Source organism: Homarus americanus, unplaced genomic scaffold (genome assembly GCF_018991925.1).
Source record: "Homarus americanus isolate GMGI-L3 unplaced genomic scaffold, GMGI_Hamer_2.0 scaffold32583, whole genome shotgun sequence".
NCBI lineage: Eukaryota > Metazoa > Arthropoda > Malacostraca > Decapoda > Nephropidae > Homarus > Homarus americanus.
In genome coordinates this window covers 25,759,414-25,779,820 of record NW_024713129.1, presented here as the reverse complement: position 1 = coordinate 25,779,820, position 20,407 = coordinate 25,759,414, and the positions used below count along the sequence as shown (strand labels likewise).

At 37.3% G+C, this 20,407-nt stretch overlaps 1 protein-coding gene across 1 annotated transcript in view; it reads left to right on the top strand.

Annotated features, from left to right (window-relative positions):
- The window catches only part of LOC121869641 (probable cytosolic oligopeptidase A), a 196,242-nt gene extending 180,213 nt beyond the window's left edge, over positions 1-16,029 (top strand). Inside the window, exon 14 of the mRNA XM_042371157.1 lies at positions 15,306-16,029. Within this exon, the coding sequence (XP_042227091.1) occupies positions 15,306-15,453 (148 nt within the window). The 3' untranslated portion in view covers positions 15,454-16,029. The remainder of the gene's footprint in view (positions 1-15,305) is intronic.
- The last annotated feature ends 4,378 nt before the right edge of the window (positions 16,030-20,407 follow it).

Genomic DNA, 20,407 nt, shown 5'->3' with positions numbered 1-20,407 from the left:
TTATTGTTCCCTTTATAGGTGCTGATCCTTTCACTACCTCACAAATTCATTCCTTGTCCTTCAAAATTACATATCGCCGAAAGTGAGAGTAGAAGCTTCAGGTCACAAGTGGAAATGGTTGCTACCGCTTTTCCACTTTCATATTGCATTATTTTCATTTTCATCTCAAAAGTAACTGACTGCCTTTTTCTTCTGAGCACCACCAGATTCTTACACTTACACTTGCCAGTCATTTTAAAGGGAATTAGAAACAAAAAATATTGTCAGGACACAGCGCGATCACTAACGACGTCCAACACCAACTGAAGGCCACGTGGTCGCTGTACACCACGCAGGCAGCCCAGCCCACGCCGCAGTTGTAATGACAGAAACGTTTCGGCATTAGAAAATCTGCAATGAATTTGAAAATTTCTGCACGACCGCGCAGTCGTTGTCCGGTGGTCGATGTCGAAAGTAAGTCGAGGAGTACCTGTATACAGTAAACCCTCAATAACTCAGCATTTTATAATCGGAGTTTATATAACCCGCATGGATATAGTCTTGAATGTAATATTATTATAACTGAAAATGCCGAGATATAAAAATCTCGCATATCTGGCCACCCGTATCACCTCCCCATGCCCTGTGTCACCTACTATGATGCCCCATTCTTCGCTTATATGTGCTGGTAAGTGTCACTTTTTTAATTTAGTAATTACGTGATACACCCATATGGGTCGACACTTTTTTTTTTGTATTTGTAGGAGGGGAGAAGTGTCGATAAATCGAATTTGGGATAACTCCAGCAAGGCCAGAGCCCCACATGTGCCAATTTATCGAGAGTTTATTGTATTGATGTACAGTAAGTCCTGTATAACATCTTCACTCTTTTAGATAACGACACTGCTTAACGCCCCAACAACTCAATATAATGTCGTTTCTGTTGTCACTGTTTTTCCATAAGATTGCATGTAAGTGGTACAGGTTAGGGAATTGACTTGAGCAGAATGTAACTTTACATTGCTGAAATCCTTGTGTTGGTAATTAATTTGAATGCAAACATGCTATAGTTTGCACTAGACATGTACCTTTTAGTAATTAACCCAAGGCCCTGGGTAATGCCCAGAACATACGCCTATTCCTCGCCACTCTGTTTAAATGCCCAACACAGGTTATCAGGTTCCAGTGTGCCTGGTTTGCCTGTCACACCACACGCCTTTTTTCACAGGGAAGCTTCCTTGAACTGCACTACTCTACCTTTTTGTTTGTTTCCATTTTCATTGTTTGTATATTTTACAAGTGTTGTATCAAAGTAATATTGGTAAAAGTAGTGTAGTTGTAGGATAGTGTAGTATTACTGTAAAAAACAATGCTATGATTGTGTTATAAATGTATTTATTTGAGGAATTATTATTATTTTTATGCATTACTTGTTTCATTTCAAACATTAGCAAAGACAGCCAGGCAGACTGGCGCACCGACTGGTGACTGTTGCCAAACACTATTTGTGAAAAATAATGCAAATAAAATATTCTAAAATGAATTATCTTTCATAGCAAATAATTAATAAGATCAGTAAATATGCACTACTGTTCTTCTGACACAAAGTCGAGCTGTAATAGCTGGTGAAGCAGGAGGACTGCAAGCGCCAGCTGTCAAACCAACACTGCCTCCTATTCCTCCTCCGCACAGCCCGGGAAGTTTCTAGAGGGTCAATATAGTTTTTCTTACTTATTTGTTTATTTTTTATCATTTAAAAGGTTAAAATAATTTTGGAAAATTGATTTTTCATCCCCTGGTGGGGGTACTACCAGCTGCACCCTTACCTTGGGGCTTAACAGTTAATTAGTATCTGAAAGCAGGCAGGTTTGCCCTTAGGTCAAAATGTATTTAGAATGGTGTGTGCATGGGGAATGAGTAAAATAAAATGAAGAAAGTTACTACAGTGGTCCCTTTTGTTAAAGAACCGCCTCGTTAACGTAATCATCTTCCATAAAAATCACGTTTTGTTTTTGAACATCAGCTGATAAGCTGAGGAGTGCACTAATTCAGTAATTCTACTATGTTTACATTCGTTTCCAATGTAGTAAATATCAGGAAAATTGTGCTGTTTAATATTTGCATTTTTTTTATACAGTATTAAAATTATTGGTCATTCTAAAATTTTGCCATCCAAGCTCTGTCTATGAGAAAGTTTTTCGACTATCATTTTTGGCTCGATATATGTAACTTTATTCATTTATTGAAACTATTTACAGGTACATGCACACACTGTCCTAAGGGCAAAGCTAAACTGTACATGTAATCAAAATAATGTACAAAATGATTACTAAAACTTTTGTCAAGTGCAAACTATGGCATGTTTGCATTCAAATTAATCACTATCTTATAAGAATTCCAGCAGTGTAAATTATATTCTCCTCAGTCACTTCTGTGACATTTTATACAAAAATAAAAATTCAATCTAAAGGACATAAATAAACAAATAAATACTTCACTAGTTTGAGGACGCTAACTGTCAAACATGTCACTGTCACTCACCCTTCCAATCCCCCCCCTCCAGGGGATTGGTGGTTTTAGGCCACAGTTTTATTTTATATAATATCACAGACTAAAAGTTAGAGAATATAATTTACATTGCTTGAATCTTTTGCAAGACAGTGAATAATTTGAATATAAACATCATATACAGTAAGTATGCTATAAATCTAACCTGATCCTTACTACGCATTATTCCTATAATCTAACGGTTTTACCTATAAAATTGAGAATGCTATAACGAATGCAACTCCTACAACGAACGCGGATGAATACGGGACTATTTCGCCTGGCCCATGAATATTGTTGTACAGCGACCCACAACAAGAGCGTCAGGCGCCATCTTTGTCTCATTGTGTAGCCAGTGCACCACTGTTATTGTTGAAATTTCGTCTTTTGATATGGAAATTCGCGTTATTTGTATAACTATATTATTATACAAGTATACAATTGTAACAATGAGTCGTCCAAAGCGAGTGAGAAAGCTAATAACCCTTGAAACTAAGAAAGAAATTATAAAGAAACGTGAGAATGGAAGAAGCATTGCGAAACTTAGTGATGAATATGGGATGGCTAAATCGACTATATGTACGATTTTGAAGAATAAAGAAGAGTTAAAAACTGTGCAAGTGGCTAAGGGAATCTTTAGACTTAGCAAAGCAAGGTGTAATGTGATTGAAGAGATGGAAAATTTACTCTTAGTGTGGATAAAGGAGAAAGAAATGGCAGGTGGTAACATTAGTGAAGCTATAATTTGTGAGAAGGCTAAACAATTGTTTGAGGACCTTAAAGCCAAGACTCCCAGTGGAAGTGATAGTGCTGTGCCAGTGTTTAGGGGTACCTGCATGCTGAATAACACTAAGGTAAGATAAAGTACCGTATTTTTTACATTTTCCACAGAATTTTTTCAGTGTTAAGTGGTTGTATTTGGGGGCCTGGAACGGATTAATCCTATAACGAACGAATGCTATAACGAACGAGGTTCTTGAACCAATTACGTTCGTTATAGCATACCCCACTGTATTTTGCACAAGAGATAAAATTTTTAGTATATTAGTACATTTTAATAATGTAAAAAAATTTCAACTGTATTTTTGGGTAGATTTACATAAATTTCTAAATTTATTTTCATTCGTTTACATGCACACACCATACTAAAAGAAATAAATCACTTAAGTGCAAACCTGTACTGTACATGTACTAAATAATTAGGGTACTAAAATTTCTATGTCTAGTGCAAATTTTAGCTTGTTTATATTGAAATTAATCACTGTCTTACAAGAATCCCAGCAATGTAAAGTACAGGTTGTACCTCTCTAGTCCGGCAACCTAGGGACCTGACCGGTGCCGGACCATGGAAATTCACCCTTTTCCTGGACAGATAGTGACTTGCGCTTACGTTAGCACCACTTTCACTGCTTCGTGGCCTCATTGAAGGGTTAAATGTCGTACACTAGCTTCTCAAATTTCGCGAGTTTTTAATTCAATGTTTTTTGTTTGGACAAAAAAAAAAAACACTACAGTCAACCCTCACTTTACGCGGTTAATGTAACCCGGAGGGTCCCGCGGAAAGTGAGGAACGCGTAAAGTGAATAACATAACATATGGGATTAATTGAAATAGAGTCTGGGCCGACCCCCAAACTCCACTTTTTGACGACACACAACTATGTTGTAGTAAAAATTTTATCTTAACTTTATGATGGTATGAAAAAACAAGTAATATAGAAGAGGTTAGATTAGGAAAAATAAAGGTTAACATAGGAAAAATAAAGGTTAGGTTAGGAAAACTAAAAGTTATGTGGAACACTTACGTTAGTAGAAGAGATGGGTCGGCGTACGGGGATGGAGGCTGGTTTCGAGGCAGAGGGCAGGCTACTGGCCCTCAGGTGAATCACCATCACTGTCACTTACAGTTGTCAGGGCTTCCCTGACAAATCCCTCAAAGTCATCGTCACTGTCACTATCACTGGCTTGGGCTGGCTGTGGTGGGTTGCGGGCGAAGAAATGTGTTATGCTTTGCTGACGGCTGATGTTGATGTTGTCGTGATACACCTTGATGTAGGGCTCCATAGTCTACAACAGCTGGGTAGTGAAGATTTCATACCTGTTTGCGTCAGGGTCGTCGGAAAGGTACACTCGATGGCACCCCTAACATTACTATGGGATAAGTGTTGTTCTTCTTGGGATGACGCACCACCTGCCTCTTCACTGACGTCGTCATCATCTACCATCTCCTCGGTAGTCACATCAGGTTCCATTATCACCTCCAGGATGTCGTCGTTGGTGGTCTCAGAGAAGCCTGGAACTGTAACAGTCTGCGCAGCTTCTCTGGCAAGGTCCACTGCTACTGCAACAGTCTGAACCTTACCAGTCACAGATTGACTCCTCCTCTCACCTGGTATTCCATGCAACACATGTCTCCATGCGTGACGAATTGTAGCAATAGACAGCTGATCCCATGACTCCACCAAGAAGTCCACAGCTTTCTTGATGTTAAATACTCTCCAGAATTGTTTGAACAGTATTTTTTGCTGTGCCAACTGTTGATCCTCATCTTCTTCGCTCTTGCTGTCGGTGGTGGTGTCACTCAGGTTACGCAACTCTTCCCTGGTGTTGGTGTAGTCGTTCAGGAGTTTGAATTTTTTCGTAGAGAATGCAGCTTTTACATTACAGATTAACTCTTGGTCCATGGGCTGTAATATAGACGTAGTGTTGGGAGGAAGGAAGACCACTTTTACGTTGGGGTGATGATCTAACAGTAGGGGCGAGTGTCCTGGTGCGTTGTCCAGCAGCAACAAAATCTTGAATGGCACATTCTGTCGCTCACAGAATTTCTTTACATCGGGAACAAAACAGTCATCAAACCAGGAGAGGGACAGCGTAGAGAACATCTACGCCTTACGTGCGGTCAGCTAGTGGACATTTAGCTTGGTCATGTCCATGGTTTTGTAGGCGTGCGGCTTGCGTGCTGTGTGGATCACCGATAACTTTAGCTTACTGGTACCGGAGGCATTGGTGGTAAACAGGACGGTGATGCGTTCCTTCTGCATCTTCCGGCCCCGAATCTTGCTGGCATTCTTTACAACGAAGGACTTGGAAGGTAGCTTTTTCCAGAAAAGACCAGATTCGTCCATGTTAAACACCTGGTCGTCACTGTACTGTCCTTCCTCCATAATCTCACGTAAAAACGGAGGAAATTCCCTAGCCGCAGCACGGTCAGCACTCGCTTCTTCACCACCAATGTTTATATTGGTGATCTTGTTCCGGATCTTAAACCTCTGTAACCACCCAGAGGAAGCATTAAAGGGTTTGGGCTCTGTAATTCCCATCTTTCGTGCCACTGCAATGTACAGTTCACGTGCGTACTCCTTAACAGAGCGCGTGTCGACCGCCATGTTCCGTCGCGCCTGACGCACCAAGTACCTCACAAGTAATTTTTCTGTCTTGAGAAGCACCTGGTTGTGAAAATACTTGATCATAGAAGCACCTGTAGACTTTGTGATCTTCATGTGCTCCTTTATCTTGGCTGCATCCTTCTTTATTGTTCGAATCGTAGATTCATTCACACCATGCTGGCGCGCCAAATCAACCTGCCTTGTTCCTTTCTCCAACTCTTGGATGATGGTATACTTCACCTCGGAGCTTAAGGAACGTCATGTCTTCTTTGGCTTAGTGCCGCTGGGTCCAGGTAAGGAAAGGTTTCTCTCTGGGGGTGGTGGTCCGGCGGAAGCCATTTTAGAGAACAATGGATGCACGTTTACACTGTCTGGCGTGGAGGGATGAAACTGGCGCGGCTAGGTCAAGCGTCGTCTTTCCTCCCTCCCTCCCTCCACCGGGTGGTCACGTCATAATACTTTAAGCCAATTACAGCTAGCAGCAGAGGGGGGTAGGGATGCATGGCCAATCACAGTCCGATACGTCATATGACATCAGTGATAACGCAACAAAGACACACACTGCGCAACCTTACCTCGCGGCTTGCCCAAGCGGAGGGAGGAGGAGGGAGAGGCGAGAGCACAGGCAGGCAGGCGGGTGGGGCGAATCTAAAAATAGCGTCGCGCCGGACACACTCCGCGTAATGGGGTTCACGCACCGCTTAATGTGAGCACGTTAGGTTCTGGCAAGGCACCGCGTTAACGTGGAAACGCGGAATGTGGAACCGCGTAAAGTGAGGGTTGACTGTACATAATTTAAAATTTTGACGGGTTTGAGCGGTCCGCCAATGTTTATGTGTGCACAATTGTGTAAACAGCGTCATTTCTCTTATGTACAAAAGATTCATTATTGTTTATTACTGAATGTCTTTTTTATTGAATAAATGTTTGTGTGCAAAATGAGCTATACAATTCATTAATAATACGTAGAATATTAAAACACACGAGGAAATGAGACAGCATTGTTTTTGTTGATTACAAAACCAGTGACTGATTGGTTCTACATATAAAACAAGAAAATAAATCCCTGGTTGTAGCTGTAGTAAAATTAATGTAAAAACATAATATGGTTGTTTTAAGTAATGTTATCTAATGTTAATAAATAGAACAATAAAAGTAGCAAACCATTTATGTTAAAGAAAAAAAGTGGGACTGCGCGTATGTAAGTGCGCACATGTGAAAAACATATCATCATTACTCTACATAAGAATATGAAAGCAACACTTATTTACTGTTCATATATGTTTTAATTAATGTTTCTGAATTTTTTTTATTGAATTAATGTTTGTGTGTGCAAAATGAACAATACAATTCATTAATAATTCGTGGAATATTAAAACACACGAGGAGACGAGACGGCTGCCGGCATTGTTTTCGTTAATGTTTACAAAACCAGTGACTGATTGGTTCTACATATAAAACAAGAAAATAAGACCCTGGTTGTAGCTGTAGTAAAATTAATGTAAAAAATAATATGGTTGTTTGAAGTAATGTTATTTAATGTTAATAAATGGAACAATATAAGTAGCTAACCATTAATGTTAAAGAAAAAAGTGAGATCGCATATGTAAGTGCGCACATGTGAAAACATATCATCATTACTCGACATAAGAATATGAAAGCAACACTTATTTACTGCTCATATATATTGAAGGGTTAAATGTTGTACTCTGTATAGACACGCAGAGAGAGAGAGAGAGAGAGAGCAGCTGAACTGCCGGATGTAAACAAACCTTAATTTCTCGCGGCTTTGTTGTTGTTGTTTTTTTACGGGGATTAGCCCACCCGGGCACAGGTCACTGACCCATATTGGAGCCTGAGGGGCGAAAATGTAATACTCCTGTAATAATAATAATAATAATTCAGAAGAAAAAAAAAGCTGCCTATTGGGCAAACTGAAATTATTCCGGACCACGGGAGTTTCCAGACCACAGAATGCCGGACTAGAGAGGTACAACCTGTATATTCTCCCAGGTCGTTTCAGTGGCATTTTATAAGAGAAAAACTCAGTCACTCTTAAGGACTGATAAGTAAACACACATTAGACCTTCAGCGCCAACTGTCAAACATTTCACCTCACCTCCCCCTCCCTCCCTCTCCCCCATCTGCACAGCCAGGGTTTCAGGCTTAAAGTTTGTATCTTGTAAAATATCACAGACTAAAGTTAGGAGAATATAATTTGCATTGCTGGGATCCTTGCAAGACAGCAAATAATTTGAATATAGACATCATATATTTTGCTCAAGAGATAAATTTTTTGCTCTCTGTAATAAAATTCTTAAATTAGATCTAAAATTTGTATGTCTAATGCAAATTATAGCTTGTTTATATTCAAATTAATCACTATCTTATAAGAATTCCAGCAATGCAAATTAAATTCACCCCGGTCACTTCTATTAAATTTTATAAGCAAAAAACATAAACTGAATCTAAAGGACATAAATTAACAATTAAATACTTCACACCACTGGCGCCAACTATCAAACATGTCACTGTCACCCCTCCCTCCCTCCCTCCCTCCCCCCCCTTCCCAACAAAGGTTTGGGGGTTTTCACTAGGCTTACAGTTTTAATAATAAATAATATCTCAGACTAAAGTTTGCAGAATATAATTGGCAATGCTGGATTCCTTGCAAGACAGCGAATAATTTGAATACAAACATCATTTATTTTGCACAAAAGATAAAATTTTTGCTCTCTAATAAAATTCTTAAATTAGATCTAAAATTTGTATGTCTAATGCAAATTATAGTTTGTTTATATTCAAATTAATTACTATCTTATAAGAATTCCAGCAATGTAAATTATATTCTGGCAGGTTATTTATATACAATTTTATGAGCAACATTATATAAATACAGTAAATTAAATACTTTACCAGACCTTCCCACTAACTGTCACTCAACCCCTCCCCTCTTCCCTCCCTCCCTCCCTCCCTCCCTCCCTCCCACCCACCCACCTTCCCGAGAAATGTTTGGGGAAAAGCACTAGGCTTACAGGTTTAATAATAATAATACCTCAGACTAAAGTTAGGATAATATAATTGGCATTGCTGGATCCCTTGCAAGACAGCGAATAATTTGAATATAAACTGCATATATTTTGCACAAGAGATAAAATTAATCACCTTTATCACATTACAGTAGTGATTTAAGCGTTCTATTGTATATGTACGTATATATATACAGTGGCCCCTCGGTTAACGAACTCAATCCGTTCCAGAAGGTCGTTCGTTAACCGAAACGTTCGTTAACCGAAACCATTGTTTCAATGGGTTTTTGGGTAATTGGTTCCAGCTCACCGAAAATTTCCTAAATTCAACAAAAATGGTAGAAAAGTTCACTTACTTTGAGGTGTGTATGTAGAAGGCTCCTGGATGATGATGATGATGATGGGATTTAGAATGGGGGTGGAGGAGAAGGAAGAAGAGAAGGCATTGGGGTGGAAGAGAAGTCACCCCATGGTGCCATTTCACCCATAAAATTTTAGCTCTCTGGTTTAATTCAAGATTATTTTCTTTAAATCAACGCTGCACTGCATTATATATTGTCAATATATAAAATATATTTCAAAATGACCAATAATTTGCTTGGAAACACAGAAAAAAAGCGTTTAGTTGAAGAGAGTCTCAAGCAAGATGTTACCTCCAGTGAAAACAGAGAGAGACTGACGCCTGTTTGCTGTGTAAAGAGGCTGGATGCCGCGCATTAAACTAGTCACTTTACCTTCAATTTTGTTCAATAATTGTTAAAATGACAAAAAAATTGAATATTAAACTTTTAAAATTATTGAATAGTATAAACTTCTTGATATTTACAAAAATAGTAAGGAATTTAAGCCCTAGAACCGATTAATGTATTGGCGGACTGATACTAAAGCTGGTTGCCCTGTCAGTGCAAGCGAAAACATGTTGAGGTCGGTTCGTAAGAAGTTCGTTAAGCGAATTTTTTTTCGTTAACCGAATTGAAGATCCTTATGGAAGGCAGTTCGTTAATCGAAATTACGTTAACCGAGGTGTTCGTTAAACGAGGGGTCATATATATATATATATATATATATATATATATATATATATATATATATATATATATATATATATATATATATATATATATATATATATATATATATATATATATATATATATATATATATATATATATATATATATATATATGCAAGTAAATCACTGTAGGCGTGCGTGATCTAGGTATGTGCTGATAACCACAAGGAAAGAAGAAAACACGAAGTTCCCAAGCGCTTTCGTGTAATTCACCCCTGAAGATGTGAATTACATGAAAGCGCTTGGGAACTTCATGTTTTCTTCTTTCCTTGTGGTTATCAGCATATATATATATATATATACTGCATAGTGATTTAAGGGCGATTTGGGGGATTTTTAGGAGTGTTTCTGACTGCATTTTTTGTCTTTACTTTGAACAGTGAACCCTCACTTTACACGGTTAATTCAACCCACAGGGTAACGCGGAAAGTGAGAAACGCGTAAAGTGAACAACATAACATATGGGATTAATTGAAATAGAGACCGGGCCGACCCCCAAACTCCACTTTTTCAGACACAATACCTACGTTGTAGTAAAAATAACTTCTTAATTTTATGATGGTATGCACACACAATTAATAATTAAGAGAAATATCAATAATATTAGGTTTTTTAACACTTACATTAGTAGAAAAGATGACTGGGCACACGGGGATGGGGGGTTGGTTCCAAGGCAGAGGGCAGATTATTGGCCCTCACTTGTATCACTTGTATCAATTGTACTATCCCACCACAGAGGCTTGCAGGGCCTCTTTGTCAAACCCCTCAAAGTCCATATCCTCACTATAATTATCACTATCACTGACTTGGGCCGGCTGTGGTGGGTGGCGGGTGAAGAACTCGGTAATGTTTTGATGACTGGGCGACCTTGTGCGCACCCTGCTCGCGCCGCTTACACAACATGGGAGATGGCGGGAGGTTTGGATCCAAAAATGGCTCGGCTCGCCAGCTGCTCTCCGTAAAGGGTACACTCACGCGAATGAGCATTCCGGTTTCGCAGGGTACCGGTGAACGTGGAAACGCTGAATGGGACCGCTGAAGCGAGGGTTGACTGTATGCACGCTTTCTGAGACTTGGAACCACTACCCAATATCCATTGAAATAATGGATTCGTTAATCTAACGACTCGCTGAACCAATTGTGTTCAGCATTGAGGGACCACTGTATTTAGTGTGTTGCTCGCTGAACCAATTGTGTCTAATTGAGTGATTCACTGGTATTTAGTGTGTTGCCTTTTTTGTAAGATTTTTATTTTTATTTTTTTATTTTATTTATTTTTTAACTTGACCATTTTTGAAAATAAGTATATGATTTCTTACAAAATTTTAAATCCATTTCTAAAACCCTTAGTATCCCCTATTAAAGATATGTACTATGTATCTAGGAAGATATGGAAAACATAATGTGTTGTCTATGGTAGACCCTACTGCCTTTGGCATTGAAAACTGTGACCAAGTAGGTTGTTGATCTGACTTTCTGTTCTTATTTACACACAATTGCAGGTCTCACGTTTTTTTTTTTTAGCCCACCCGGCACATCTTCACTGACTCCAAAATGGGGCTCTGGGGGGTGTACAATAATACTAATAATTAGTTCAAAGTTAAATTTATAATAAAAAATGCGTTAAAAATAAAATAATTATAATAGCAACACTGATAATAATAATTATAATAATATTAATATTAATATATAAATAATAATCATAAAGAAATACAAAAATGAAAAGCTCAATAGTGAGAAACGATGTTTGTACAGCATGTTATGTTGTCAAAGTAAGATAAACAATTGAGACCCTGTAATTGTGTGTAAGTGGCAGAAAGTCAGACCAGCAACCTGGGACTTTGTCAAAATACACATATTGTTTCTCACTTTTGATTTTTGATATTTTGGTTATTTCTTTTGCATTATTATTACAGTTTTACTTCGCCTAACGCCGTTTCACTTTAACGTTGCTAAGATATACGCCGTGCCTTGCCAAAGCTGAACTTTTCACTTAACGCGATTTTTCCACATATACGGTGAGTGTCCGAGACGCTATTTTAGATTTGCCCCAATTCGCCAATTCTGCCTGACTGCCTGTTTTAGCTCATAAAATTCATACAAATTACCAGGCCAGAATATAATTTACATTGCTGAATTCTTATAATTTGGTGATCATTTTGAATATAAACATCATATATTTTTGCTTTAAACTACAATTTTTAGATAAAAATTTTTCTCTAGGTAACTATGGTATCTTTTAGTGCAAAATATATGACATTTATATTCAAAATATTCCTGGTCTTACAAGGAATCCAGCAATGTCAATTATATTATCCTAACTTTAGTTGAGGTATTATTTATTAAAATTTAGTGGTTATCCCACACATCTCCTTGGGACGGTTGGTGGGGGGTGGGGGAGGGAGGGACCGACCGACCATCTGTTACCCTGTGAAGAATTATTTTTTTTATTAACTGAAGATATTTGTTTTAGCTCATAAAATTCATACAAATTACCCGGTCAGAATATAATTTACATTGCTGGAATTCTTATAATTTGGTGATCATTTTGAATATAAACATCATATATTTTGTTTTAAACTTACAATTTTTAGATATTTTCTCTAGGTAACTATGTTATTTTTTGTGCAAAATATATGACATTTATATTCAAAATATTCCTGGTCTTACAAGGAATCCAGCAATGTCAATTATATTTTCTAACTTGTTTGAGGTTATCCACACATCTCCTGGGGACGGTTGGTGGGGGTGGGGAGGAGGGACCGACTGACCATCTGTTACCGGCTGTAGTGTTATAGGGGAGAGGAGTCCATTATTTGAATGGACATTAACTTGCGACTGTATTTCTATTTCTCTTAAGTATTAATTGTGTGCATGTACCATCATAAAATTAAGATGTTATTTTACTACAACATAGGTATGTGCCTTCAAAAAGTGGAGTTTGGGGGTCGGGCCGGTTTCTATTGGAATTAATCCCATATGTTCTGTTAGTTCACTTAACGCGGGACCCTCTGGGTTCAATTGACCAAGTAAGGGGTACAACTGTATTATTATTATTATTATTATTATTATTATTATTACAGTGTTGTTATTATTACTATTATTATCATTACAGTATTATTTTATTTTTACATTTTATATTTTTTATTCTAAGTTTTATTAACTATGAATTATTATTACGGTAATATTCTCGATGGCGTCAATTGAACCCGCTGGAGGTCCGTATAAAACAAGAAACGCAGAATGGAATAACAGAACATATGGGATTAATTGAAATAGAGACGAGCCGAATCAAACTCCACTTTTTCGGACACAATACCTATGTTGTAGTAAAATAACATCTTAATTTTATGATGGTATGCAAACCAATTAATATTTAAGAGAAATACAGTCGCCAGGTTAATGTCCATTCAAATAATGGACTCAACTCCCCCTTCTTCCCACGCGCTGGCTCTTCCTCTCTGAGAAATGTTTGGGTGAAAACACTAGATTTTAAAGTATAGTAATAAATAATACCTCAGACTAAAGTTAGGATAATATAATTGACATTGCTGGATTCCTTGCAAGACCAGGAATATTTTGAATATGCACGACATATATTTTGCACAAAAGATAACATATTTGCTCTGTGTAAACAAAATTCTTGCATTAGATCTAAAATTTATATGTCGAATGCAAAATCCATGATGTTTACATTCAAAAATCATCATATTGTAAAAATTCCAGCAATGTAAATTATATTCTGGCTGGGTAATTTGTATGAATTTATGAGCTAAATAAAAAATTATATCATTCACAAGATATGAGTAGATGCACTGCCAGAAAGTGGGAATTCGGTTCTGGCAGGGTACCGCGTGAATAGAAACGCAGAAACCAGAACCGTAGCGGGGTATTATTATTATTATTATTATTATTATTATTATTGTGTATATACATGGGGTTAGGTAACAGAGATACCCGTGAATGTTAAGAATCCGTGGTATTTTGCTGCCCTCCCAAAACACCCTGCCCCCATGTCCTTATTTAAGTAAAGAAAAACTCTATGTACATGTTTACAAACACTTTATTTAATATTAAATGCAAAGAGCTATAAAACTAATGTACTGGCTGGCATCTCCACTGCCCCTGCTCCGCCTCCAGAGGTCACTGCCCCGCTCTATCTGCCCACATCGTCACTACTGCCGACAACAAACACAAATGTTTTGGAATAACTGCACCTCCACTTCCTATGTATAGTACTGAACTGTACTGTGCTGTGCATTTTACAAACAAAAACGTGGCAAGAAAAGCTATAAAAAAAGAGATAAAAATTTCACTTTTACTGTACCGAGACTTATCCTCGGCGACAGGAGGGGGCTCATCGTCACTTCGTTTCCTAACGGTGATGAAGTAAAGGACGGGTTCACTGCTTCCTCACTGCCACCAGTGATGGATGGTGTTGTATCTCCTTCGACGATCAAAGAACATAGTGATGGGGAGTTGTCGCTCTTTCTTTTCATCTCTTCCATGATGTTTTTGTATGGAGCAAAACGTCCTCCATCCATCGCATGAATTTCAGGGCACACACCATGGAGGGTCCATACCATCGGCCAGGTTTTCAGTGCCTCAATATACCTGGTCATCTCCCCAAATTCTCCAGCATTATTTCTTGTAGCTGATGTCAACACAAGCATGGTTACAGCAAGACTGACTGACTGAGGGAGCGCGGAACGCAGAGTGGCGGGTGGGGCTATGTGTGTGTGTGTGTTGTCACACATTTGAATGTATATTCTCCGCGCAATGGCGTGTTGGTAAATCCGTGTATGTTAAACCCGGTATGTTAAGGGCGACTGTATTATTATTATTACAACAACAACATTTCATCCCCCAGGCCCCGATGTGGGTCAGTGACCTGTGCTCGGGTGGGCTAATCCTCAGAAAAAATGTACTAACACAAACTGTCTGGACTGATGCTGGATTTTTTTTTCCTTTCTGGTGAATGAAGGAGCGAAGCGAGCACCTCAGAGAATCTGAAAAAGTGAATTCGATATATATGAAAGTTCGATTTATCGAATGTTTTACTGTAAAAGTTCAATGTACAGTACTGTAAATCCTGTCTCAATGGCAGAGTGTTCATTTTATCAATATTATTTACTTGTCCTTATGCACAGTTTCATTTCTCATCTTGTCCAAGATTTATTTTGATTTAATGTTAGTTTGACTTGAATTGCTTAAATTACTTTTTTTTTTTGTTTTTATTTATAAGGAGAAATAAATGCTCTAACTAACTTAGTTTTTAATAATCTTTTAGGTTCCGCTCAACATTCCTATCCCTGGGAGGAGGTTGTCATCCAAGTGAAGTGTTCCGCAGCTTCAGAGGTCGGGACCCATCCCCTGATGCTCTCCATGTTCTTTGTGGTCTTAGCCAACCAAAACAGAAACTGCCACAGAGTAACTAGGTCCATTCACAATGTGGTATTAATGGATCTCTTTGATGGATATTACAGTGTTCCTATTGAAAGTCCAATTTTTTATTGTGTTATTTTAGTTGACATACAGGTATGTCCTTTTTGGCATAATAGTAAAAGAACATTTTTAATGTAACGATTGTAAATGAGAAGGTGCATACAGTAGTTTGTAGTTCACTGTATCCTTTGTAAGAAACAATAATGTAGTATTTTGCTCTAAATAAATTTGATGATTCCAGAAAGAAAATTTAAGACAAAAGTAGGTTAGAAGAATGAGTCATGAGTTTAATAAAATAGCCAGATTGTCAAATAAAGATAGATGTAAGAAAGTGGAAGAACTTGCTGTCCATTGGCCTGACTTTCATAACTTCATCCCTGCAACCTATAAATGAGTTAGGACAGGACCAGCTATAAGAATGTTAGTTTATGATAAGTACTTAATACAAAGAAACTTGTACATTATTGTTGTATGGCAAGTACAGTAGAACATTCATGCACTGAACTCCATTACTGTAATATCTCTGTTGTCTGAACTCCCAACAGCCAGAATTTAATTTGTTCTGAATTTTTCAAGAAAATTTCAATTCCAGGTTTGGGAACAAATTCGAGGTTGAAAATCAGGCATTTTCTGAAAATTCCAAGAAAATTCTTGGAAAATCTCAACAAAATTTTATTTCTGGGTCTGGAAATAAATTTCAGGCATTCAGAAAGATTGCATCATGCTCCAACCCATCCCCACATGCCAGGTGCATGGGTGGTCTAGCTGTTTGGATCGCCTAGTTCATATTTTTTGCTGCCATTGTAGAATGTTGTTTTGTATACAGTTTAGGTTGTGCAGTTCTGTACATTACCGTACTAGAACAAAATTAGTACGAGGTTTTACTGTAAACACCAAAGTTTCAAAGTTCATGAAAAGAATGAAAGATACCAAGAACTGGGAATAGGTACTGGTAATAGCCAGGGCTGGTTGGTAATGGTTGCCCAAAAGTTTTCTCCGGTCAGTTTTGATTGTAAGTTCCCTGTACTGATTGAGGCAGATTGTTAGCCATTAAATGTATAAAGCTATCTTCGACTTTTACTCATCTCGACATATGACCGCCAGTCGCATTCAAAAATTTTGTCAAATTACGTATTGAATCCCAACGTTAGTGATTGCTTGTACTGACAAAATTTTCATTTGTAATTCACTTAAATGGCTGGCAAGCTTAATGTGAGAGTTTTGGTGCTGAGAAGAAAAGAGACACCCATTTTAGATTTTCTATGTATTATTTAAGCATTTTGACTCACAACTAATTGACTACTAACTGGATTTGGTCCCCTAACCCCGCCGTAAGTCGAGGAGCAGCTGTACTGTATACAGGTATGTAATGATATGAGGACAATCAACAGATCTAATTATTTGAATTATACTAGCTCCTCCGATTTCTACGACGGGTTAGGGACCCAAATTCAGGTCGAAGTCAAAAATGCTTAAATACATAGAAAATCTAAAATGGGATTCTTTTTCTTTCGGCACTACAAAATCTTCACTTTTAAGCTTGCCAGCCATTTTAAAGTGAATTACAAACAAAAACCTTTTGTCTGTGTACTGGACGTTGGACTCGAAAATACGAATTTGACAAAATTTGCACGACTGAGGCAGGTCATGTCGTAGTAGGTCGTAAGTCGGGAGAGCTGTATACTGTATGCCATTTGTCTTCAGTTTTGTTGTCAGATACATGAAGGTGTTTCATATGGATGAAAGCTATGACTCATTTATGGGAGAAAAGCCAAGGACATTTAGAGAGGAAATAAAAAGTCAGATTGTCTGAGAAATATCTAGGGAAATCATTTATGGATAGACTGAAGGCTAAGATTACTCTGCACACTACAAACTATGCTACACTGTATATGGGGGCTGAAGAAGAGTACATGGTGTACTGATTCATCTTATTTTTCGTCAGGTTCTTTATGTTGGCTGTTGAATACAGGTGTCTCTACTTCATTTAACGAGTTACTTCCTGAGGCTTGTTTGTAAGTCCAACTTTACTCTTTGTAGATACCAAACATATTGTAAAAAATGAAAGATTATGGATATTTACTGCAGTTATACCCTTTTTAATACAGCCTTTAAAACCTGACTCACTCTCTCCTCTTAGGTAATGTTTGGTCTATCTGGAATTTTTCTTCAAAATAAATCCAGTCTCATCCACATTAAGCACCTGTTCTGGCAGGTAATCCCCCTCAGTGATGATGTTTGATCTCTGAAGTTGAATGGTCTTAAGTAGAAGCACCCGTATAATATAACTATTCTTTAAAATGAATGCTATATGGCAGATAATTATATATTTGTAGTAGTTATAATCTCTCATCTTGATTCATAATCCATACCCCTGCAAACTGGAGGATCCAGACATGTACTGTATCCCCAACCCATATAATACACTCAAAATTGGTTAGTCTGGGGAAACTTTTTGTGGCTACAGGGCCATGCACCAGTAGCTGCCTCTGAGGAAACAGTAGGAGGGTTAAGGAGGAGCACCAAATTGAAGTGTCTTAAGAAATGTAAATAGTATACTGTACAGTCAACAGAAGAAGTTTGTCCTAACCGCTTGCATGATATGAGACAGGTGATTTGCAACACTTTGGGGAAGAGTTAACAGATATGCTTTTAATTGGCTATTTATTTATGATTTGTTATTGGAGATTGAGTAAGAATATATTTTTGTGTGCATCTTAAATAGTATCAATGCGTAAAATGTAGGAAAGTGATGTTATTGGAGAAGAGGCGTTATTTTATAATGAAAATATCAAACATAAAAAATACTCATGGGCATCAGCAGGACGGATAGGTCTTGTTCCCAGTTATGAACCATCCTGCAGCAATGGTATATATTTCTTAATGACATTATATTCTGTGACATTTTACACATTGATACTATAGTATTTAAATTGTACATAAGAAATGTATGCTTGGCAATCTCTGATCATAATTTTACATAACTAGTAATTTAAATTACATATGTCAATCCTTTTTCCATACAGTTTTAGTATGACACCTGCCTCATAACATGCAATTGGGATGGGATGAACTTGCCGCTGACTGTATCTACAGATAATTAAAATAGCAGTGAAAGCATGATCCGATGTTCCACCTCGTGGTGGACATTGTGAGTGTTGGACAATCATCTCCAGCCTCATCACCTTCAAGACTCAACCATCTCATGATAAGTGAATAATTAATAAGTACTGTACTATACTTTATCATTGACATGTACTATGTGTTCCTATTTTTTTTATGAAAGGGTATACTATAATGCAGTAATAATATATACAGTGAACCTCGAAGATTCAGATCCTGTTAATCCTGATTTCAGAGTTCAAAAATTTGTGAGGTTAAAAAGTATTCTCAAACAGGGTGAAGGTAGATATAGGCTTAAAGTTTTTATCTTATAAAGTGTCACAGACTAAACTTAGCAGAATATAACATGCATTGTTGAATCTGCAAGACAGTGAATAATTTGAATATAAATATCACAGTTTGCACAAGAGATAAAAAATTTTAGTCCTTTTGTGTAGTACATTTGAGTACGTTTTTCAATCGTATTTTTGGGTAGATGTACATAACTTTAATTTATTTATCATTTACATGTGCACACCATCCTAAATACATATGTGTGAAAAAGGTAAAAGAAATAATTGTCCTAAGGCCAAACTTGTACTCAAATGTACTAAGTAAATTGCTAAAATTTTTGTCTAGTGCAAACTATGGGCTGGTTTGGTATCAATTAATCACTATCTTTACAAGAATTCCAGCAATGGGGTTAAATTCTGCCAAGTCAATTCAGTGACATTTTAGAAGTGGAAAACTTAAACTCCCTCTATTTGACTGGATAACTACCTCTCGCCCGGCTGTCAACACCTCACCCCTCCCCATCCTCCCAGCCAGGGTGAAGGTAGTTTTAGGTTTAAGTTTATATCTTATAAAATGTTGACTAAACTTTGCAGAATATAACTTACATTACTGGAATCCTTTACAAGATAGATAAAATTTGTCCTTGTAGTACTGTAGTAGATTTGAGTACAAAGTGAGTACAGTAATATGTTGCTTCAAAATTATGGCTTTTTCATAAAAGTCTGTATAACTAACCCCAGTGGTCAGGGTAATATGTACTGTATTTTTGGTGTTTTTATATCATTATTAATAGTTTTTATATACTTAGTACACTTTTAATATGGACACGGACCCTGCCAACCCGAATTTCAGTCAAACTGAACCCCCATTAGTCTGGATTAGAGGAGTTTACTGTATTTAGATGAAGGAGAAATCAATGGTTACAACTATATATTATTGTTGATATGATTTTATTATGTATATAGATTTTGTATAGATTTATTTAATAAAATGATTTATTTCATTAACAAGGAACTTCATAACCTTATTACAGTTGTTAGTCATATGAACCCAATGTCTGGGGTTAAGGTGGGAACAGCATTGCTGACACATGGGTCGCTACGCCAGTAACTCTGATCGCCCTCCTTCTCCACCCCTTTTTTCTGCATCACCGCTCTCACGACAGAAGGCATTGTAGTCACCAAGACCCGGCTTATCCAGTTGATGTAATATGTATATAGTACAGTATACTGTATCAGTATTTACTGTTGATGAATGTTTAACTACCCTCCACCTTCTGATATCTGAGAATTATTGACTTTTTTTCTGGTACTTATATTCACTGGAAACACACTGCAATTTGTTTCAATAAGAGGAATTTCTAGTTTTACATCTTACACAGATATTTCACTCAAGTTGTCTTTGGAAGTTCTGAATAAATTTTAAACTGATGACTAGAAGATTTTAATATGTGACAAACTAAGTTACCTGTCTTGGAATCTTTTGAATTGACAACACTTCTATTCAAGATTTAACATCATTTGGGGCTTGTCTTTTTGAACTTGTAACCCA